We start from the raw sequence: 25,452 nt of genomic DNA on the forward strand, positions 1-25,452 counted from the left end.
TGATACATAAAGTGCATCTTAGGATCCCTAATCCCTAGAGTGAGGAAATCTTCACCTTCGGAGCTAGCTGTGAGTGCCTGGGCCTCTGTCTTCATTGATACATAAAGTGCATTTTAGGATCCCTAATCCCTAGAGTGAGGAAATCTTCACCTTCGGAGCTAGCTGTGAGTGCCTGGGCCTCTGTCTTCATTGATACATAAAGTGCATCTTAGGATCCCTAATCCCTAGAGTGAGGAAATCTTCACCTTCGGAGCTAGCTGTGAGTGCCTGGGCCTCTGTCTTCATTGATACATAAAGTGCATCTTGGGATCCCAAAATGTTGATACATTTTGTTGACTGATTATCTGAAATGTTGGTTAGTTTTTAAATAAGTAAAACCGACGTTGGTTCAATTATTTAAATTCCATTTAATTAATTTTTTTCTTCTGTGATCTGAATGTTTCCAGACATAAACCGGATCAAGCACCAACTGTGCAATGTAGTTGGGAGTTGTAGTTTCGAATAGGCCAATATTTGATATAGCTTAGCGCAGAAAATGAGGTAAATAACTACAATGACCACCGGCAGACACAGAGTAGAGAAGAGTCAGAAGACACGCGATCGAGAGATACCTCGCGAAGCAACTGCTTTCTGTATCTACATGAAAATACATGATCTACGTGATTGATAGTTGGTATTCAGCAGTCAGAACAGTATGCCTTATTTACTGTGAAGAACTACTAAAGTAGTGATTTCGGCAGAGTAGAGATGATTACTTTAAATTAAATAATATTCATCAAATAACAAAAACTTAATATAGACAACAACTGAAATATTTTATTACAATAATGTGAATAAATGAAAGTTAATAAGTGATAAGCAGTAATGGGTTAACACTACATTCATGGGACTTTTGTTAATTGTTTTATGTGTTACAGCGTTCAGCCCAAGTAATGCATTTAAAATGTTCAAAAATCAAATTATCAAAATCAAATAAAAAAAAATATTAGTTTTTTCATAATCGAACCGAAACCGAACCGACTAATCGCTCAGCACTATAAAAGTATTTTGGATCCTTGTGCTTCTCAATAATCAAAGGCTCCTTGCTTCCTCCTTCATTGGACAGGTGACATGAAGGTAACATGTAAATTTACTGAAAAACAGGTGCTACATCTGGAGAAAAACAAATAAACGATGTTCTTTCTGTCTGTCTTCACCTTCGGAGCTGTACGTCCTTGAATCACCTGGTCTTGTGACACCAGAGACTGAGGGGCAAGATGTACTAAACAGATTTACAAATGTTAACCACACCCACAACAACAAAAACAAACTATGAAACATATGCAGTGTTAGGAGAAGGAATATAACAAGTTTTATCTTTGTGTTTGAGTGTTTCATGCGTACCATACTGAGAAGAAAAAAACCTTTTGGTACATCTGGAATTGTAAACCACAATTCCTTAATTTGACCTTTAATTTGACCTTTCACTCTCTTTGCCTGAGATATTCCCAAGGAAGAGAAGAGTGTGTGTACTGTGCACTCACCCCTCCCTCCCTCCCTCCCTCAACCCAGCCAGCCAACCACCTGTTGTGAGTTAAAGGGCGTCCAAAGGGTTTTAATAGATGACAGGTGTGAGTCCCAAGTGGCACCCTATTCCCTATATTGTGCACTACTTTTGTCTAGAGCCTTACAGGGTTATTGGTAATAGTAGTGCACTGTGTAGGGAATAGGGTGCCATTTGAGACGCAAATGGAGAGAGGGAGAGGGAGATGTGTGTATGTATATAGATAGAGAGAGAGAGAGATGTGTGTATGTATATAGATAGAGAGAGATGTGTGTATGTATATAGATATATATAGAGAGAGATGTGTGTATAGATATATAGAGAGAGAGATGTGTGTATAGATATATAGAGAGAGAGAGATGTGTGTATGTATATAGATAGAGAGAGAGATGTGTGTATGTATATAGATATATATAGAGAGAGATGTGTGTATAGATATATATAGAGAGAGATGTGTGTATAGATATATATATATAGAGAGATGTGTGTATAGATATATATAGAGAGAGATGTGTATATAGAGAGAGATGTGTATATATAGATATATAGAGAGAGATAAACCGAGCCATGGTGTCCGACCAGAGAGCAGACCTAATGGCAACAGACCAGTGGTGTCCTGGCCTGTCCAGCCTGAGATAAGGAGCCTGAGATAACCCACAGAGATAAGGAGTAATGAACAGATTTATCCTCCCTCTCTCAGCTGCTCAGATGCACTTCTCTTGTTTCAGAGTTCCTGATAACAGTGAGCCATCTGTGTTCTAATAATATATAATGATATCTAATATACAGTGTAATATAGTATCACTGTGCGTCTTTGGCCTTTTTAGATGCCGTTCTATTCGAAACGTTCATGCCCCGCCCACCAGAGGATCTGTGTTTGTTTTCATCTGTTTATTTCCTGTGTTCCAGGTGTACGTCATCCACTTGTTGTCACTTAAATCTTGCTGGATTGATGGCTTTCATTTTACTCCTGCGATAGTGGTGTGTGGGTCAGCTGTTTGTTCACCCATCCGCAACTGCCTGACAATGTATGTGATGAAGTGAAAATCTGAGGCCCGCAACCGACCCAAACCGCTAATATATCAAATGTGCTGTGGGCTACAGTCAGAGACTGCTGAACAATTTTTAATTTTTAATTTATTGACTTATTTATTTACATATGTTTCTGCTTATAATTTCCAACATTTTGGTAGACTGTTTGTTTGTCTATAATTAGACACATGCAGCTTCTCTCCTGTCATTATACTGTATGTTGCCCTAGAAGACTAAATCAACTCTTGCTCACCAGAATAATAACATACATCGATAGAATGAATGTTTCAATCTAGTTCGCATCGGTCAAGTTTTCTCTGTCTATGCTTATTTGGCAGCGCAAAGACGTTTAGGGACCGGGGAGAAAATGCAATAAAACAAAATGCAATTTTCTTTGTTTACAAATTCTGTGCTAAAGTTCCAATCATGTCAGTTTAACTGGTTGTAAGGAAATATAAAGCTAGAAAAACAACCCAACATGATTCTGATAATATTTCAGTTAGTAAAACAATGATAGTTTCACCGACGTACTGTAGTTTAATGTTAGTGACTGAATGAGAGTACGTGACCCTGCACCTGTGTACTATGTTGTTCAAAACAAACTCCTCTGTAGTTGTAACCAAGTAAACACGAGGTGAATTTCCAAACTGGCCCACATACTGTATCATCATGGCCACCTAATCGTCTTCCAATTGGCTCATTCACTTCTTCTTCTCCCCTGTAACTATCCCCCCAGGTCATTGCTGTGAATGTGTTCTTAATCATGTCACCTGGTAAAATAAATGTTCTGGGCCTGTATTCACAAAGAGTCTTAGAGTAGGAGTCCAGTTTGGCCTTTTTAGATCATAATGAATTAGATTACATGGACAGGAGGGACCTGATCCTAGATCAGAACTCCTACAATGAGACACTTGATAAATATGGGCCTACGTCCCTCTTGTCTTTAATCAGTATAACCTTCAAGTCAAAACTGATCCTGTATCAGCACTCTTTGTGAATATGGGCACAAGTGATGTTGTGTTGTCTTCTCCACAGGGAAAACCTCCAACCAGACGTCTCTGTTCACTTACGACAGTAAGTACCTGTTGGAAACGTACTACTACGTGAAACACGACCCAGCCTTCGTCCCGGCCTTCTCTGTGTCCGAAGATCCAGCTGACCCTCTGGTGGGGGACATGCTGAAGATGTGTTTCGGTGAGGGGGCTCTCTATTTTCGGAGTGTTTAATGTATTTTAATGATATAGGACCGTGAAGAGGACACTTTAACGGTAGGAAAAAATGGGTTGGATTCTAACCCATACCGACTCTGCACTCTTAGGAAAAAAAGCTGCTATCTAGAACCTAAAATGGTTCTTCGGCTGGCCCCATAGGAGAACCCTTTGAAGAACCCTTTTGGGTTCCATGTAAAAACCTTTCCACAGAGAGTTGTTATTTACATTTTTTTTTACCCATATTTCTCCTCAATTTCGTGGTATCTGATTGGTATTTCCAGTCTTGTCTCGCCACTGCAACTCCCATAAGGACTTGGGAGAGGCGAAGGTGGAGGGCCGTGCGTCCTCCGAAACACGGCCCAGCCAAGCCGCGCTGCTTCTTGACAATGCCCGCTTAAGCCGGAAGCCAGCCGCACCAATGTGTCGGAGGAAAACACCGTGCACCTGGTGACCTGTTCAGCGTGCATTACGCCCGACCCTCCACAGGAGTCACCCCGGGACTAACTGTTGGGCCACACAGTCCACGGGAGCTCTTTCTTTAAAACACATCATACAGGCCTGTTGTCTTTATGAAGCTGCCCCAAGTCCTGTATGTTGACATGTGGGTTGTTCCCATACTTTTTATGATATGACATTCAACATCAGTCAAACGTACGATAACATTTAATTAAATGCAATTGTCACATTTTTAACACAATCTTTTATATAGGTGATGGGGCCCAGTTCTGCAAGTACGACACCCTGAGCACCCGTAGTCTGGCTGTGGGTAACGCCACACTCCTGTCCTTCAGAAGTCACCAGACACTCATGCAGGACCTGGAGTCTGGTATGTATACAGGAGTCACCTCTCTGTCATTGACACGAGTTGTGAAGTGGACATTTATGGAGTTAGTCTACTCATTAACTCCAAGACCTTAGACTACAGTGAGGTGAACATAACCTTTTCTGTTCTTAGTTGTTAGCCTGCTTGTTGAATACTATGTGGAAGCAGAACTTTACTGTATATATGTGTTGACTAATGCAAGTTACAACACCGTTTTGCCAAAGCAAAGTGCTGAGTAAGTTCCAGTAGCTTCTCAAGATGTTTAGAGTGTTGCCACAGCCCTGTACTTCACCACAGTGGATAGTATGGTTCTAGGTCATGACTTTGTACATAGGCTTATATTCCAGATCAGTGTTTCCCAACTCCAGGCCTTGAGTTGTCAACTAGTCATCAAGCCGTTGAATCAGGTGTTTTTGCCCCAGGTCACAACAGAAATCTTTTCTGTTTGGGTTACGGGAGGAGCTGGGAAACACTGTTGAAGAGAATGATCCCGTATATATTAAGGAGTTGTTTTGAGTGGTTTGACATATAGAGATGATTGATTTATGAACGTAATCAATAGTTTTATTAGGAGATAACATCCTTATATTCCTTAGTGGTGTCCTGTGGGTGGCTGGCCTCTCCGAGGTACGGTGAGAAGATAGGTACACGCTACCTCCAGGGTTCGACAGTGAGCTTCACCTGTAACAGTGGCTCCGTTCTGTATGGATCACCAGAACGCACCTGTCTACCCAGCGGAGAGTGGACTGGAGAAGATGTCTCCTGTATCTCTGGTAGGTCCCTATAGTCCAGTAGATACATGTTTGAAAATGTTTATTTTAATTTAGAAGCATGAAAATTGGCACAATTCTAATATGTGGTACTGGTAGGTATATAGTCATAGGTTATATCACTGTGTGGTCATGCTAGACAGCAAGATGGAAGTCCAACTCTTTCTAACCACACACATGTTCGAACTACCAAGCCTAACCTTTAACCTTTAACTGTCACCCATCTGCCAGAGACTAAATGTGCCCTGCGGCCAGCCTAAAGAAGGGCAACATGACCTTTAACATACCTCTCAATGGGCTATCTTAGTTGTCTGGCCTAACTTGGTTTTGTGCGATGATTGTCCTCAAATGAGAAACAGAGCAACTTTGAAAATCCCATTTAGTGTGACTCATTAGAAGCAGAGATTCCAGCAACTGTGGTTTGTGCTCTGAGCTAGTTGCCCAGACATACCAACAAAAAACATATTAGTCCATTAGAGATGAAGCACTGAAGGCTTTGGTTTGGCCTCTCTCCCCTCTTCCCTCTTTTCTCTCTCTCTCTCTCTCCTCTTCCCCCTCTCTCTCTCTCCCTCTTCCCCCTCTCTCTCCCCCCTCTTCCCCCCCCTCTCTCTCTCCTCTCCCTCTTCCCCCTCTCTCTCTCTCTCTCCCCCTTCCCCCCCTCTCTCTCTCTCCTCCCCCCCTCTCTCTCTCTCTCTCCCTCTCCCCCCCCCTCTCTCTCTCTCTCTCTCTCTCTCTCCCCCCGCTCTCTCCCCCCCTCCCCCCTCTCTCTCTCTCTCTCTCTCTCCCTTTCTCCCTCCTCTTCCCCCCCCTCCCTCTCTCTCCCTCCTCTTTCCCCCCCTCTCCCTCCTCTTCCCCCCCTCTCCCCCTCTTCCCCCCCTCTCTCCTCTTCCCCCTCTCTCTCTCCCTCCTCTTCCCCCTCTCTCTCTCCCCCTCCTCTTCCCCCTCTCTCTCTCCCTCCTCTTCCCCCCCTCTCTCCTCTTCCCCCTCTCTCCTCTCCCCCCCTCTCTCTCGCCTCTCTCTTTCTCTCTCCCCTCTTCCCCCCCTCTCTGTCTGTTTGTGAATGGGAACCACCTGTGTTTCCAGAATGCCTTGTTGCAGCCAGTAACAGAAAGCGAGCCACTGACTGAGACTTTCGTTGTAGTGCTCTATCATTGCCGGCAGATGGCAGTGTTTTCCTGGAGAAACCCTAGTCCCCGTCTGTTGGAGAAGCAAGTTGTCCACTTGTCTCAGTCTCACCCCCTGAAGGCTACAACAGCCCAGTCCCTCCATCTGCTCCATTCTCTCATCCTCTTTTCATTAGTCCTCTAACAGAGACTTCCTTCTGATAGCCATCTGATCATGCTGGATGTTGACGGATTTCATATCAGATCTGGACGAGGAAACACACATATTGACTCCCTGACTGGGTCACAGCTGGATAGATATTAGATCTGGATGGGGAAACACACATATTGACTCCCTGACTGGGTCACAGCTGGATAAAATAGAAACCAACCTGACTTCACCCCCTTCCTTGTTCATGTGGCTGTAGTGTGTGTGTCTGAAATGGCACCCTATTCCCTAAGTAGTGCACTACTTTGGCTCAGCGCATCACAGCTGGATAGAATAGAAGGAACAGAACCTGACGTCACCTACTCCCCCAGTCAATGTATTTCTATTAGTCTTACGATGACATTTCTGGGTATTATATTATTACAGACATACTACAACAACAGGTGTATGGTATCTTGTTGTCATCCTCTGGTGAAGTATACACTAACAGCATATGTCGGTGATGTTTTTACTAGGGCCAGTAGTTTTTCCTGAGTTGCAGTAACTGGGGCCTTGAGTTATTCCTGGTCGGGCCACGTAGTCAGGGAAAAACTCCAGGCCTTAGTTTGTGCATAACCAAAAAGTCAAGACAAACTTCGCTGGGATCTAGCAGTACACAAGAAATGGGAGAGAACTATTGGTAATAAGTCATTAGTCTTAGTCTTATCATTAGTATTTGTTGCTGACAGTGACACTGTAACACACTGCTTCCCAGTACACTGCCTGGTGGTGAGAGAGGGGACATTATAACACTAACACAGTGTTTCAGGGCCTGGTTCCCAGTACACTGCCTGGTGGTGAGAGAGGGGACATTAAAACACCAACACAGTGTTTCAGGGCCTGGTTCCCAATACACTGCCTGGTGGTGAGAGAGGGGACATTATAACACCAACACAGTGTTTCAGGGCCTGGTTCCCAATACACTGCCTGGTGGTGAGAGAGGGGACATTATAACACCAACACAGTGTTTCAGGGCCTGGTTCCCAATACACTGCCTGGTGGTGAAAGAGGGGACATTATAACACCAACACAGTGTTTCAGGGCCTGGTTCCCAATACACTGCCTGGTGGTGAGAGAGGAGACATTATAACACCAACACAGTGTTTCAGGGCTTGGTTCCCAGTACACTGCCTGGTAGTGAGAGAGGGGACATTATAACACCAACACAGTGTTTCAGGGCCTGGTTCCCAGTACACTGCCTGGTGGTGAGAGAGGGGACATTAAAACACCAACACAGTGTTTCAGGGCCTGGTTCCCAGTACACTGCCTGGTGGTGAGAGAGGGGACATTAAAACACCAACACAGTGTTTGAGCGGTTTGTCAAAGAATGCATTTCCCACAAGGCTGTCAAAGTATACAGATGTCCAAACACTTGCATTCTTTCTCTCTTTCTCTCTTTCTCTCTTTCTCTCTTTTTCTTTCTCTCTCTTTCTCTCTTTTTCTTTCTTTCTCTCTTTCTCTCTTTTTCTTTCTCTCTTTCTCTCTTTTTCTTTCTATCTATCTATCTATCTATCTATCTATCTATCTATCTATCTATCTATCTATCTATCTATCTATCTATCTATCTATCTATCTTTCTCTCTCTCATAAAGAAATAACAGAAGAGAAGCAGGTCATGTTGAGGGCCTCAGACCTTCACTATCACATATCGGTGGTTTCTGTTGGGTTATAAGCAATTGTGTGAACAAACAGCATCACTAACGCACACACACTCCAAACAACCTACTGAAATGTGTGCTACCCCACTTATTTAGGGAATAGGGTGCCATTTGGGACTCAAACCACTTACTTATGTCCCATCCTGTAGGACTCCTATCCATGTCCCGTAAACACTCATCTCTGTTAACCCAGAGGAAAATCTCATGTCATTTGGTCAGCTGCGTGATTAACGTCTGGGGTCATACGTGTTAGACATTGACAGTTCCGGCAAAAACAAAAGTCTCCACCCTCACAAAACGAAACTCTCAGCGCTCGTGTTGAAGCAGTTTAAACACCGCCTTTCCCCAATCCTGATACGTCCAAATAACCAATGACAAAAACCCACAAAACCGGAACTAATGCTGCTCGGATCTCACTCCTCCCATTAAGTCCTGGCAGATTCTCTCAGTCAACACGCAGCATCTGCCCATGGGTAGCTGACATAAACAGTGACAGTAGAGACAGGAAATGCTTTGTCTGTGTTGTCCTCACCCTGTGTGAGTCACTACGGCAGTTGTAGAGTAGCATAAACATCCAGAGTAGTTAGCTGTAGTAAAGGGCAGGGTGATACAGGAGAACAGAGGCCTCCACATCCAGAGTAGTTAGCTGTAGTAAATGGCAGGGTGATACAGGAGAACAGAGGCCTCCACATGCAGAGTAGTTAGCTGTAGTAAAGGGCAGGGTGATACAGGAGAACAGAGGCCTCCACATGCAGAGTAGTTAGCTGTAGTAAAGGGCAGTGTGATACAGAGGCCTCCACATGCAGAGTAGTTAGCTGTAGTAAAGGGCAGTGTGATACAGAGGCCTCCACATGCAGAGTAGTTAGCTGTAGTAAAGGGCAGGGTGATACAGGAGAACAGAGGGTCCTCTTTACCCAGGTCCGTAACTCCATCGTATGGTCAAAGTATTTTTATGGTATTTGAAAGATTTCAAATACTATTTGGACCCTGGTCTGGCTTCTATGGTGACACTGATGTCTATTTGCTTTATGTACATATCTACCTCAATTTCCTCGTTCCCCTGCATATCAACTCAGTTCTTGTACCCCATGTATATAACCAAGTTATCATTGACTTGGTTCTGGTAGTCCATGTGTATATAACCAAGCTATCATTGACTTGGTTCTGGTAGCCCATGTGTGTATATATAACCAAGCTATCATTGACTTGGTTCTAGTAGCCCATGTGTATATATAACCAAGTTATCATTGACTTGGTTCTGGTAGTCCATGTGTATATATAACCAAGTTATCATTGACTTGGTTCTGGTAGTCCATGTGTATATATAACCAAGTTATCATTGACTTGGTTCTGGTAGTCCATGTGTATATAGCCAAGCTATCATTGCTCATTGTGTATTTATTCTGGGTGTTAATTTTGTTTCCTATTATTATTATTATTATTATTTATTATTATTATACTTTTATTGTATTTTGCATTGTTGGAAAAGGACTCGTAAGTAAGCATTTCACTGTTGTTTACGACACGTGACAATAAACATGTGATTTGATGTGACAGGAGAGGTGACACACAGTTCTCTCTGTCAAAGTAGATTATAGATCAACATTTGTTGTCACCAGAACTGGAGCTCTGCCAGTGCCTAATTATAATTTATTGGCTTCCATTGACGATGTACCACGTCATGTACACATACTGTATGAGCAGATCAGTGGAGGCTGGTGGGAGGCGCTATAGGGGGACGGGCTCATTGTAATGGTTGAGATGGAATAAATGAACAGAGTCAAAAGTGTGGTTTCCATGTGTTTGATGTGTTCGTTACCATTCCATTGAATCTATTCCAGCCATTACAATGAGCCCGTCCTCCTACAGCTCTTCCCACCAGCTTCCACTGGAGCAGATACTATTTAAAATCTTTCATATATATATATATATACGGCCTCCCAAGTGGTGGAGCGGTCTGAGGCACTGCATCGCAGTGTTGCGGCGTCACTACAGCCTGGGGTTCGATCCCAGGCTCTGTCACAACCGACTGGGAGTACCATAGGGGGGCTCACAATTGGTCCAGCATTGTCCGGGTTAAGGGAAGGTTCAGCCAGGAGGACTTTACTTGGCTCATTGCGCTGTAGCGACTCCTTGTGGCGGGCCGGGCACCTACAGGCTGACTCAGTCATCAGTTCGTGCAGCTTCCGGGTTAAGAGAGCGAGTGTTAAGAAGAGCAGCTTGGCACGTCATGTTTCAGGGGACTCATGACTCGACGTTCGCTTCTCCCGAGCCCGTTGGGGAGTTGCAGCGATGAGACAAGATCGTAGTCATGAAAACGGGGGAAAAAATGTATTTAAAAAAATAATAATAATCTTTAATTTACTTTGAGCGCTAGATGGGTGGGAATTCAATAAGTTTCATACTGCCAGACAAACTCAATAAACCACAGATAAAGTATTTGATTGATTGGAAATAGTATTTGAACCTGGTTCTGTGTATGATAAATTACCTCTATCAGGGATAAATTATCTTTATCAGGGGTAATTTATTCTGCTAATCCATTTTAAAATTCTTCGGCGTGGGAGGTGAGTCACGCAGTGGAAGGGTGAGAGAGAAAGTCCCTAACTTCAAAAAGGACTCGGGAGAACGAATCATCAAGTTGTAGAATTCGGCTGGGTCAAGTCACGCTCAGAGGAAGAGCAGAGGAGATGATTAAAGTCGAAATGACAGCAGCAGAGGACAGATGAAAAGAGAGAGCGAGAGAAAGGTAGAGATGCTGACTGAAAAAGGCAGAGGAAATAAAACTATGAAAAAGTCTTGCTCTGTTTATTTCCATATGGCAACAAGGCATAGTGCAGAAATTGCGAGAGACTGGCGGCAGGTATCTTAGTGGTTAAGAGCGTTGGGCCAGTAAATGAAAGGTTGCTGGTTCGAATCCCGAGCCGACTAGGTGAAAAATCTGTCTGTGCCCTTGAGCAAGGCACTTTGACCCTAATTGCTCCTGTAAATTGCTCTGGATAAGAATGTCTGCTATATAACTCAAATGTCAATGTAGACAAAGGGAGAGAAAGAGAGTGTGTGTCGGAATTGAAGAAGCAGGTTGTATAGAGAGGAGGAACGTGAAATGCCATCACAGTGCAAGACATTTAAACCTGTCATGTCCCTCTGCACCACTGTCTCTGTAAGGGAGGCTCCCTGAATAAACAAGGTCCCTGTCTGGGTCCTCAGAGTAAACAATCTATTGTGATTAAAGAGGCTCTCTATCTTCACTTCTTCTCTTTTTATTTTTTCATATTCTTTCTCATCTGCATCTCTCTCTCTCGGTCACAAAGCCCTGAGGGAGGGAGCTTGTGTGTTGGATCCGAGCTGAGAAACACAGACACACAATTTCCATATTACAGGGGAGGTATTATTTATACTTGTTTATATTTATTTCCAGTATTTCTCGTCAGATTTTGACAGTCAAGTCCTCCTCTGAAATGTAAAGTGCTCTGAACTTCTAATAAACCCATGATGGAGGATTCTGGTGAACTGTCATCGCTACAGAAAGTAACTCGTATTTAGATATGCACTTTAGATATAAGCACAGTTTATTTCATGCAGTGCATTCAGAAAGTATTCAGACCCCTACTCTTTTTCCACATGTTGTTACGTTACAGTCTTATTCTAAAATGTATTAAATAATTTTTTCCCCTCATCCATCTACACACAATATCCTATAATGACAAAGCGAAAACAGGTTTTAAAATGTTTGTATTAATGTATTAAAACTGAAATTGTCTCAGGTGCATCCTGTTTCCATGGATCATCCTGTTTCTACAACTTGATTGGAGTCCCACCTGTGGTAAATTCAGTTGATTGGACATGATTTGGAAAGCCACACATCTGTCTATATAAGGTCCCACAGTTGACAGTGCAAGTCAGAGCAAATACCAAGCCATGAGGTTGAATGAATTGTCAGTAGAGCTCTGAGACAGGATTGTGTCGAGGCACAGATCTGGGGAAGGGTACCAAAACATTTCTGCAGCGTTGAAGGTCCCCAACAATAGAGTGGCCTCCATCACTCTTAAATGGAAGAAGTTTGGAACCACCAAGACTCTTCCTAGAGCTGGCCGCCCTGCCAAACTAAGAAATCACGGGGGAGGAGGGCGGTGACCAAGAACCCGATGGTCACTGACAGAGCTCTAGAGTTCCTTTGTGGAGATGGGAGAACCTTCCAGAAGGACAACCATCTCTGTAGCACTCCATCAATCAGGCCTCTATGGTAGAGGGGCAAGATGGAATGCCACTCCTCAGTAAAAGGCACATGACCGACCGCTTGAAGTTTGCCAAAAGGCACCTAAAGACTCTCAGACCATGAGAAACAAGATTCTCTGCCCTGATGAAACCAAGATGGAACTCTTTCACCTGAATGCCAAGCGTCACGTCTGGAGGAAATCTGGCACCATCCCTACGGTGAAGCATGGTGGTGGCTGCATCATGCAGTATGAAACAGTGACTACTTGGTGTGCTTGTGATAGTGTGTAAACAACGCATTCTGCATACACAACCTCTGTTTATCATCCTCGACACGTAACCTCTTATCATCCTCGACACGTAACCTCTTATCATCCTCGACACGTAACCTCTTATCATCCTCGACACGTAACCTCTTATCATCCTCGACACGTAACCTCTGTTTATCATCCTCGACACGCTACCTCTTATCATCCTCGACACGCTACCTCTTATCATCCTCGACACGCTACCTCTTATCATCCTCGACACGCTACCTCTTATCATCCTCGACACGTAACCTCTGTTTATCATCCTCGACACGCTACCTCTTATCATCCTCGACACGCTACCTCTTATCATCCTCGACACGCTACCTCTTATCATCCTCGACACGCTACCTCTTATCATCCTCGACACGTAACCTCTGTTTATCATCCTCGACACGTAACCTCTTATCATCCTCGACACGCTACCTCTGTTAATCATCCTCGACACGTAACCTCTCATCATCCTCGACACGTAACCTCTGTTTATCATCCACGACACGTAACCTCTGTTTATCATCCTCGACACGTAACCTCTGTTTATCATCCTCGACACGTAACCTCCAGACTCCCTCACGACGCCAGGACAGCGGAGTCAATCACCACCTTCCGGAGACACCTGAAACCCCACCTCTTCAAGGAATACCTAGGATAGGATAAGTAACCCCCCCCCCCCCCTTAATGATTTAGATGCACTATTGTAAAGTGGCTGTTCCACTGGATGTCAGAAGGTGAATTCACCAATTTGTAAGTCGCTCTGGATAAGAGCGTCTGCTAAATGACTTAAATGTAAATGTAAATGTAACCTCTGTTTATCATCCTCGACACGTAACCTCTGTTTATCATCCTCGACACGTAACCTCTGTTTATCATCCTCGACACGTAACCTCTGTTTATCATCCTCGACACGTAACCTCTGTTTATCATCCTCGACACGTAACCTCTGTTTATCATCCTCGACACGTTACCTCTGTTTATCATCCTCGACACGTTACCTCTGTTTATCATCCTCGACACGTAACCTCTGTTTATCATCCTCGATACGTAACCTCTGTTTATCATCCTCGACACGTTACCTCTGTTTATCATCCTCGACACGTAACCTCTGTTTATCATCCTCGACACGTTACCTCTGTTTATCATCCTCGACACGTTACCTCTGTTTATCATCCTCGACACGTTACCTCTGTTTATCATCCTCGACACGTTACCTCTGTTTATCATCCTCGACACGTACAGTGGGGCAAAAAAGTATTTAGTCAGCCACCAATTGTGCAAGTTCTCCCACTTAAAAAGATGAGAGACACTTCAACTATGACAGACAAAATGAGAAGAAAAAAAATCCAGAAAATCACATTGTAGGATTTTTAATGAATTTATTTGCAAATTATGGTGGAAAATAAGTATTTGGTCACCTACAAACAAGCAAGATTTGTGGCTCTCACAGACCTGTAACGTCTTCTTCTCTGTCCTCCACTCGTTACCTGTATTAATGGCACCTGTTTGAACTTGTTATCAGTATAAAAGACACCTGTCCACAACCTCAGTCACACTCCAAACACCACTATGGCCAAGACCAAAAAGCTGTCAAAGGACACCAGAAACAAAATTGTAGACCTGCACCAGGCTGGGAAGACTGAATCTGCACCCTTTTGTGACTAGGGGACAGTATTTTCATTTTTGGAAAAATAACGTTCCCGTAGTAAACGGGATATTTTGTCAGGACAAGATGCTAGAATATGCATATAATTGACAGCTCAGGATAGAAAACACTCTAAAATTTCCAAAACTGTAAAAATATTGTCTGTGAGTATAACAGAACTGATATTGCAGTAGAAAGCCTGAAAAAAATCCAATCCGGAAGTGCATCATGTTTTGAAAGCGCTGCGTTCCAATGCGTCCCTATTGAACAGTGAATGGGCTATCAACCAGATTACTTTTTCTCCGTATTCCCCAAGGTGTCTACAGCATTGTGACGTAAGCGGCTACATTGAGCAACTGGTCACCTCATGGCTCCCAGAGTGACTCTCGCGTAAAATACATAGGTAGCCATTATTCCAGTCCGTCCTACTGAATAACCAATTGTCCCGGTGGATATATTATCGAATAGATATTTGAAAAACACCTTGAGGATTGATTATAAACCACGTTTGCCATGTTTCTGTCGATATTATGGAGCTAATTTGGAATATTTTTCGGCGTTTTCGTGACTGCAATTTCCGGGCGATTTCTCAGCCAAACGTGAAGAACAAACGGAACAAACGGAACATTGGCTATCTAACTGGGAGTCTCGTGAGTGAAAACATCCGAAGCTCATCAAAGGTAAACAATTTAATTTGATTGCTTTTCTGATTTCCGTGACCAAGTTACCTGCTGCTAGCTGGACAAAATGCTATGCTAGGCTATTGATAAACTTACACATGCTTGTCTAGCTTTGGCTGTAAAGCATATTTTGAAAATCTGAGATGACAAGGTGATTAACAAAAGGCTAAGCTGTGTCTCAATATATTTCACTTGTGATTTTCATGAATAGGAATATTTTCTATGAATATGTATGTCCTTTGCATTATGCTAATTAGTGTCAGTCGATGATTACGCTCCCTCATGCGGGATGGGCAGTCGCTAGAGGTGCAGCTTGGTTTGAAGAAATCAACTGTGGGAGCAATTATTAGGAAATGGAAGACATACAAGACCACAGAGCTGGGACCAAAGTAACAAAGCCTACCATCAGTAACACACTACTTCGCCAGGGACTCAAATCCTGCAGTGCCAGACGTGTCCTCCTGCTTAAGCCAGTACATGTCCAGGCCCGTCTGAAGTTTGCTAGACAGCAATTGGATGATCCAGAAGAAGATTAGGAGAATGTCATATGGTCAGATGAAACCAAAATATAACTTTTTGGTAAAAACTCAACTCGTCATGTTTGTAGGACAAAGAATGCTGAGTTGCATGCAAAGAACACCATACCTACTGTGAAGCATGGGGGTGGAAACATCATTCTTTGGGGCTGTTTTTCTGCAAAGGGACCAGGACGACTGATCTGTGTAAAGGAAAGATTGAATGGGGCCATGTATCGTGAGATTGAGTGAAAACCTCCTTCCATCAGCAAAGGCATTGAAGATGAAACGTGGCTGTGTCTTTCAGCATGACAATGATCCCAAACACACCGCCCGGGCAACAAAGGAGTGGCTTCGTAAGAAGCATTTCAAGGTCCTGGAGTGGCCCAGCCAGTCTCCAGATCTCAACCCCATAGAAAATCTTTGGAGGGAGTTAAAAGTCTGTGTTGCCCAGCAACAGCCCCAAAACATCACTGCTCTAGAGGAGATCTGCATGGAGGAATGGGCCAAAATACCAGCAACAGTGTGTGAAAACCTTGTGAAGACTTACAGAAAACGTTTGACCTCTGTCATTGCCAACAAAGGGTATATAACAAAGTATTGAGAAACTTTTGTTATTGACCAAATACTTATTTTGCACCATAATTTGCAAATAAATTCATTAAAAATCCTACAATGTGATCTTCTGGATTTTTTTTGTCTGTCATAGTTGAAGTGTACCTCTAATGGGGTACAGGCCTCATCTTTTTAAGTGGGAGAACTTGCACAATTGGTGGCTGACTAAATACTTTTTTGCCCCACTGTAACCTCTGTTTATCATCCTTGACACGTAACCTCCGATCATTGTCAGACTATGAATGAGTTTTCATAAGTTTAGCCTTGTTTCTCAATACAGACCCTCGTGACATCACAGCCCTGTTTCACAGTACAGTGGGCTGTGGGACAGTCTCCCCACTCTCTCCCTCCATCCATCTTTTTGGACAGACTCCAGACCGGATGAGTAGGTGGTGGACTGGAGATCTGATACTGGGATGGCATCTGCAGACATGTAAAAACACAGCCATAGGTGATGTGTCCATCAGGGGAATGAGTGAAAGATAGAATCACAGTGCTCCTTATCTCCTTGGGGGGAAGGGAGAAGAGAAGACATGTGGAGAAGGAGAGAGTGTCCTACGAAGGATGGAGAATGGAGGGAGAGAATGTGTGGTTGGGACAGTGGTGATATCAACTGGACGACGCTGGGCCATTTGTGCGCCGCCCTACGAGACTCCCAATCATGACCGGTTGTGATACAGCCTGGATTTGAACCAGGGTGTCTGTAGTGACACCTCTAGCACAGAGACCGCTGCGCCACTCGGGAGGCCCGGTGGTAAAGTGAGAGTTATAGAGGTACTGCAGCATCCTAAAGAGACACCTTCTCTCACCTCCATGTGATGGTGTTTTCCTTTCTCCTTATTGACACAATCTGTGTGGGGAAACGGAGCGTGAAGAAAGACGCTGCACACTTGAAGGTTACTTTCCTTGACTTTAAAGCAGAGTAATGGAAAAATAGAATGGCTGTGGATACGTCCCAAATGGCACCCTATTTCTCGTTTAGTGCACTACTTTTAAGGAGGGGTCAATAGGGCTCTGGTCAAAAGTAGTGCACTATATAGGGAATAGGGTGCAATTTGGTGTGTACACAGATTGTCTGTGACAAGGTTCTTTTGATCTCTGTGCCACTGATTCAGTTGACTGTAATGTTATGTGGGTTTAACTCACAGCCTCTCAGGCTTCCACCGTTATCAGCCTGGACTGGCCTTCTAAGAGCCCTCATACAGACTAGCTAGTTGTAAACAACGGCTTAATGGCACTCTCATGTTCTGTGTGTTTTGACTGTCCTGTACCCCAAACACACGCATATGTTTGAAAGACCGCAAGTTAGAGAAAGTGTAAAGTACAATTGAAAAAGTGATCAAATAGAGGATGGGTGATATGATATCTAATAGAGGATGGGTGATATGATATCTACTGGAGGATGGGTGATATGACATCTACTGGAGGATGGGTGATATGATATCTACTGGAGGATGGGTGATATGATATCTACTGGAGGATGGGTGATATGATATCTACTGGAGGATGGGTGATATGACATCTACTGGAGGATGGGTGATATGACATCTACTGGAGGATGGGTGATATGATATCTACTGGAGGATAGGTGATATGACATCTACTGGAGGATGGGTGATATGATATCTACTGGAGGATGGGTGATATGATATCTACTGGAGGATGGGTGATATGATATCTACTGGAGGATGGGTTGTGTGTTTACATGTGTACAATGGGCTGTATATGATATCTACTGGAGATGGGTGATATGACATCTACTGGAGGATGGGTGATATGATATCTACTAGAGGATGGGTGATATGATATCTACTGGAGGATGGGTGATATGACATCTACTGGAGGATGGGTGATATGATATCTACTGGAGGATGGGTTGTGTGTTTACATTATATCCTTGCTTTATATCCGTGGAACGACATTTATTGGATATTTCAAACTTTTTTAACAAATCAAAAACTGAAAAATTGGGCGTGCAAAATTATTCAACCCCTTTACTTTCAGTGCAGCAAACTCTCTCCAGAAGTTCAGTGAGGATCTCGAATGATCCAATGTTGACTTAAATGACTAATGATGATAAATACAATCCACCTGTGTGTAATCAAGTCTCCGTATCACCTGCACTGTGATAGTCTCAGAGGTCCGTTAAAAGGCAGAGAGCATCATGAAGAACAAGGAACACACCAGGCAGGTCCGAGATACTGGTGATTTAAAGCATTTGGATACAAAAAGATTTCCCAAGAAACATCCCAAGGAGCACTGTGCAATCTGAAATGGAAGGAGTATCAGACCACTGAAAATCTGACCTGAAACTTTCAGCTCATACAAGGAGAAGACTGATTGCAGCCAAGAGGCCCATGATCACTCTGGATGAACTGCAGAGATCTACAGCTGAGGTGGGAGACTCTGTCCATAGGACAACAATCAGTCGTATATTGCACAAATCTGGCCTTTATGGAAGAGTGGCAAGAAGAAAGCCATTTCTTAAAGATATCCATAAAAAGTGTCGTTTAAAGTTTGCCATGGGAGACACACCAAACATGTGGAAGAAGGTGCTCTGGTCAGATGAAACCAAAATTGAACTTTTTGGCAACAATGCTAAACGTTATGTTTGGCGTAAAAGCAACACAGCTCATCACCCTGACCACACCATCCCCACTGTCAAACATGGTGGTGGCAGCATCATGGTTTGGGCCTGCTGTTCTTCAGCAGGGACAGGGAAGATGGTTAAAATTGATGGGAAGATGGATGGAGCCAAATACAGGACCATTCTGGAAGAAAACCTGATGGAGTCTGCAAAAGACCTGAGACTGGGACGGAGATTTGTCTTCCAACAAGACAATGATCCAAAACATAAAGCAAAATCTACAATGGAATGGTTAAAAAATAAACATATCCAGGTGTTAGAATGGCCAAGTCAAAGTCCAAACCTGACTCCAATCGAGAATCTGTGGAAAGAACTGAAAACTGCTGTTCACAAATGCTCTCCATCCAAACTCACTGAGCTCGAGCTGTTTTACAAGGAGGAATGGGAAAAAAATTTCAGTCTCTCGATGTGCAAAACTGATAGAGACATACCCCAAGCTACTTACAGCTGTAATCGCAGCAAAAGGTGGCGCTACAAAGTATTAACTTAAGGGGGCTGAATAATTTTGCACGCCCAATTGTTCAGTTTTTGATTTGTTAAAAAAGTTTGAAATATCCAATAAATGTCGTTCCGCTTCATGATTGTGTCCCACTTGTTGTTGATTCTTCACAAAATAATACAGTTTTATATCTTTATGTTTGAAGCCTGAAATGTGGCAAAAGGTCGCAAAGTTCAAGGGGGCCGAATACTTTCGCAAGGCACTGTACATATGTTGTGGGGTGTCCCTGTGACCCCCCCCTCCCTCTGGGGTAATGTGATGGTCCAGTGTGATCACTGATGCATTCCTCTATTGCTCCCTTGGGCCGTACTATGAGATTGGTTGGGGGTGGGGGGGTCGTGAAGTAATGATCTGCCTGAGGCTATTGAACCAGGATCAGAGGAATGTTAGACCTGACTTCCCAGTCTCCCTGCGCTTATAGCCTCCAGGCCCACAGGCAGGTCTTTTATCAGGGCCGCCTGTCAACCCGTGCCCCAGGTTTTGGGCCTGGCCTGGTAGAGGGACTCAGGAGGCCTCTGCTCCAGCATCTGAGGGCCAGTACATATGGTGGTTAGATGTGGAGCTAACCACCATATGGAGAGATTAATTGGAAAACTTCAGGGAACATGCGATGTGTGTGTGTGTGTGTGTTTGTCTGTCTGTCTTCGTGTGTGTGTGTTTCTAGTCCTCTTCAAATCATATTATATCGTTCCTTGGTTTCCTTCTGCCTGTGCTGCATTGATAAGTAACACATTGATCAATTATTCTACACTGAGAGATACATTAGTTTGTTGTGTGTAACATGTCTTTGGTTTTGAGGAAAGCTCTATGTATGATTATAGTTTGTGGTGTTTGTGTTCCAGATAATGTCCTAGGATTGGTGCTGGGTTCTGTGTTTTCCATAGCTACTCTGATAACCATGGGAGTGATGATCAAACTACACTTCAGGAAACAGAAAAGGTGGGTTCACTGTTTATCTCTCTCACACACACGGAAACACACTCACAGACACACACACACTCACGCGCACGTACACACACACACTCACGCGCACAGACACACACACTCGCGCGAACGGACACACACACTCGCGCGAACGGACACACACACGGACACACACGCACACACCACACACACCACACACACCACACACACAGCATGGACACACGTTTTAGCTAAGAAACCAAAGCAGTGATCTGCCGTAACAGATTGGGTCTCATACCTGGGCCGTCTGTTCCTGGGATCCCACCACTGAGCTAAAGCCTGTTAGCTTTACACACCGGTCTACTACTGCTAGATGGTTGTTACTAAAAACAGTAGAAATGTCCGGGTCTCAAGACGACGCTACTCAATCAGATGTAGTTCTTCCACCTTCGCTACGTGTACAGTTGCTCTGTCTCCCTCTTCACATGGTAACAGACATGCATCACAGTGACACGGATGTTTCACTAACTGCCAGTGAATCTCCTGTCCAGCAGGATGTCCTACAGGAACGTGTTATGTGATATAGACGTTGTCGTGAGACGGCATAAAATAGATAAGATATTAATATGATGCCAGGCCTTTCCTGTCCACCTTAGCTGAGAGTTCATCCCTTTTGAATGTCTTCTTCATTGAATTAAATGATATAATTTCAATGGTCTTCATTTCAACCCACAAAGGGTTTTTATATAGACAATATACACTGAGTGTACAAAACATTAGGAACACCCTCCTAATATTGAGTTGCACCCGCCTTTGCCTTCACAACAGCCTCAATTTGTCAGGGCATGGACTCTACAAGGTGTCGAAAGGGATGCTGGCTCATGTTTACTCCAATGCGTCTCGCAGTTGTGTTTAAGTTGGCTGGATGTCCTTTGGGAGTTGGACCATTCTTGATACACGTAGGAAACTGTTGAGCGTGAAAAACCCATTAGTGTTGCCGTTCTTGACACTCAAACCGGTGCCCCTGGCACCTACTACCATACCCCGTTCAAAGGCACTTCAATCTTTTGGCACATACACAATCCATGTTTCAATTGTCTTAAGCCTTAACAATCCTTCTTTAACCTGTCTCCTCCCCTTCATCTACACTGATTTGAAGTGGATTTAACAAGTGACATCAATAAGGGATAATAGCTTTCACCTGGATTCACCTGGTCAATCTATGTCATGGAAAGGGGCATGTGTTCCTAATGTTTTGTCCACTCAGTGTACATTTTTCAGATGTTATAGAGACAGACATAGGGGTAATTTAAACAAAAAGTGTATTTTTAAGTTTTTAAAACGTTTTATTTAACTCGGTAAGTCAGTTAAGAACAGGTCATTATTTACAATGAAGGTCCACTAGGGAACAGTGGGTTAACTGCCTTGTTGTGGGGCAGAACGACAAATTGTTACCTTGTCAGCTCTGGGATTCCATCCAGCAACTTTTCGGTTACTGGCCCAACACTCTACTGGCCCAATACTCTACTGGCCCAACACTCTACTGGCCCAACACTCTACTGGCCCAACACTCTACTGGCCCAACACTCTACTGGCCCAACACTCTACTGGCCCAACACTCTACTGGCCCAACACTCTACTGGCCCAACACTCTACTGGCCCAACACTCTAACCACTAGGCTACCTGATAAGATATGATAAAATAGAAATTATAAAATAGATATCCCACAAATGTCTTAATTCCCAATGAACGAAGAAAGCGATGATTCATGATTACCATTGATCCCACCTGCCAGCCTCTGAGAGCCCCTCATAAACCACAGACACACACACACGCTCATAAAACCCTTCTGATCTGATCAAACGATACAGTATATCTTCATATTTGACTAGACCCAGGCTGTGTCCCAAATGGCACCCTCTTCCCAATGTAGTGCAATATTTTTGACTAGGTCCCCATAGGGAAATAGGGTGCCATTTGTGATGTAGCATACACCCTGTGGATAAACCTCTCCCTCAGTATACTACACTACTGGAACAGAAGCCAGCTACCGTAGCTCCTGGGCTCGCTAGCTAACCAAATGACAGACCTATTTTTATGGGCCTTGTAGACATCAAGAGGGCTTCCCCCCCCTCACCATAACTCTCCTATGGAAGACAAGGGATGGTTTGTCTTGGCCCCTGCTCCCAGGTGCACTTGGAGCGTTCAGCCTGTGTTCTGAAGGTGGAGAAATTAATGACTATGGTTTACACCCGTAAGGGGGAGAGGGGAGCGCACCTGCCCTGTTTTTAGAGGGTTGATGAGGATTGATGATCACCTCACTTTCATCTGTAGAGAGAGGGGGGGAGATAAGTGTCAAAGGTCATTACCTGTGTGGATAGGGAGCACCAGAGGCCAGAGGGGGTATCACACACTCACTTTAGCAGGACAAACATCTACGTACATGTTACTTGTTGAGGTAATAAGGACACATCTACGTACATGTTACATGTTGAGGTAATAAGGGCACACATCTACATACATGTTACATGTTGAGGTAATAAGGACACATCTACATACATGTTACATGCTGAGGTAATAAGGACACATCTACATACATGTTACATGCTGAGGTAATAAGGACACATCTACATACATGTTACATGCTGAGGTAATAAGGACACATCTACATACATGTTACATGCTGAGGTAATAAGGACACACATCTACATACATGTTACATGTTGAGGTAATAAGGACACACATCTACATACATGTTACATGTTGAGGTAATAATGGACACACATCTACATACATGTTACATGTTGAGGTGATAAGGACATCACATCTACATACATGTTACATGCTGAGGTAATAAGGACACATCTACATACATGTTACATGCTGAGGTAATAAGGACACACATCTACATACATGTTACATGCTGAGGTAATAAGGACACACATCTACATACATGTTACATGCTGAGGTAATAAGGACACATCTACATACATGTTACATGCTGAGGTAATAAGGACACATCTACATACATGTTACATGTTGAGGTAATAAGGGCACACATCTACATACATGTCACATGCTGAGGTAATAAGGACACGTGGGGAAGCTCACCAAAGGCATTCCTGTGAACTCATACCATTAAACACACCATGACACCTTCCTTGGGTCAACACACACTTGTCATTGATGGAGACACACACACACACACACACACACACACACACACACACACTGGTCTGGTATGGCCTGGCCTGTACTGTTCTGGTCTTGTTTGCGTGATACTCTGCTACTTCTTCTGATGCTGTGTAGAGAGGGCATAGAGACCCATACCATATCAGCCCCTTGCTCCATCCTCGGCCCCTTGCTCCATCCTCGGCCCCTTGCTCCATCCTCGGCCACTTGCTCCATCCTCGGCCCCTTGCTCCATCCTCGGCCCCTTGCTCCATCCTCGGCCCCTTGCTCCATCCTCGGCCCCTTGCTCCATCCTCGGCCCCTTGCTCCATCCTCGGCCCCTTGCTCCATCCTCGGCCCCTTGCTCCATCCTCGGCCCCTTGCTCCATCCTCGGCCCATTGCTCCATCCTCGGCCCCTTGCTGCAGACACATCTATCTTTTCCCTGCAGGCCCCAACAGGTCCTAGTCCTCCCCAACCTGCACCACGGCAGGACACATCAAAGAAGGACAAGGGGCCTCGGGTCAAAAGCCACCCCGGGGGTCGAAGATGGGTCGGTGGGGTTATGTTGGTGTCTGAGTAGCCTGTTATACACAGTATTACTGTTTCTGTAATATATTGCTGGCAGCACCTTGTCACAAATTCTGGGTCTGTGTAGAGTAAAGGTGATTTCTGATTCTGATTCTTTCTGTTTTATTTCAGAGAAAGACAAGAGAGGCTGGATAGAATGGTGACATTTGAACAGAGTTGATGTCCTCTTGTGTAACTCTCCCTGACCATGATGTTTTTAAATGAACCTACAATTGCATCGCCCTTAAGCTGGCCTCAACATGCACTAATGTATGTGCAAATGACGTTCTCTACACCATCTAGACGTTTTGTGAATCAGGGATAATGCATTGTCTTCATGGTGTAGTACATGTTTACGTTGCACTGTAGATGACTTTAAGTAACAGTCTGTAAATGAAGGCTGACAGAGCAGGCCTGCTTGGTTTGTTCACGGTCTTGACTAAATGTTATGCTGGGAAACAATATTATGTGAATACTTTGAGTTCCCGTCTATGTTGTCACTCCATGTTCCTATTAAATTAGAATGGTCCCAGATGTACACCCTCTTAGGTGTTTAGAGTCAATCTCCTGATCGTTTTAAAAGGTTGAATGACTTTGACCAGTTATATAGCTCAGGTGTGTGTGTGGGGGCTCACTGCCTTTGTTCATTCCATTCAATGGTTGAGCAAAAGTAATTCGGAAGAACATGCCACCAAATGGCTGCCAATTGCACAATGGCAAAGCTCATGCTTTTTTTTTATCTTCAAATGAAGTACAAATATTGAATAATGAATGGATACTGTGGCACAATAATGTTTGATTGGAATTCAATGAAGGAAAATAAATACAATTGTGAAAGTATGGCTGTGAATTTGTTTTTCCTCTGTTCTTTTGAAAATGTTGTCTATAGCTGTGGCAATGCATTATTGCAAAAATAATGGCTATTTTTGTGTTCTGTTGCATCCAGCTAATGGTCACTGTGCTACAGGTTAGTGTCTCTACGTCACTGTGCTATAGGTTAGTATGTCTATATCACTGTGCTATAGGTTAGTGTGTCTATGTCACTGTGCTACAGGTTAGTGTGTGTCTGTCACTGTGCTACAGGTTAGTGTCTATGTCACTGTGCTACAGGTTAGTGTGTCTCTATGTCACTGTGCTACAGGTTAGTGTGTCTCTATGTCACTGTGCTACAGGTTAGTGTGTCTATGTCACTGTGCTACAGGTTAGTGTGTGTCTGTCACTGTGCTACAGGTTAGTGTGTCTATATCACTGTGCTACAGGTTAGTGTATCTCTATGTCACTGTGCTACAGGTTAGTGTGTCTATATCACTGTGCTACAGGTTAGTGTGTCTCTATGTCA

General features: G+C 43.8%; 1 protein-coding gene across 1 annotated transcript in view; it reads left to right on the forward strand.

Moving 5' to 3' along the window:
* The window catches only part of LOC135513782 (sushi domain-containing protein 2-like), a 37,677-nt gene extending 12,724 nt beyond the window's left edge, over window positions 1-24,953 (forward strand). Inside the window, exons 11-15 of the mRNA XM_064936709.1 lie at window positions 3,611-3,769; window positions 4,496-4,612; window positions 5,206-5,382; window positions 20,312-20,408; window positions 24,246-24,953. Of these exons, the coding sequence (XP_064792781.1) occupies window positions 3,611-3,769; window positions 4,496-4,612; window positions 5,206-5,382; window positions 20,312-20,408; window positions 24,246-24,294 (599 nt within the window). The 3' untranslated portion in view covers window positions 24,295-24,953. The remainder of the gene's footprint in view (window positions 1-3,610; window positions 3,770-4,495; window positions 4,613-5,205; window positions 5,383-20,311; window positions 20,409-24,245) is intronic.
* The last annotated feature ends 499 nt before the right edge of the window (window positions 24,954-25,452 follow it).

The sequence above is a fragment of the Oncorhynchus masou genome, chromosome 25 (assembly GCF_036934945.1).
Source record: "Oncorhynchus masou masou isolate Uvic2021 chromosome 25, UVic_Omas_1.1, whole genome shotgun sequence".
Lineage (NCBI taxonomy): Eukaryota > Metazoa > Chordata > Actinopteri > Salmoniformes > Salmonidae > Oncorhynchus > Oncorhynchus masou.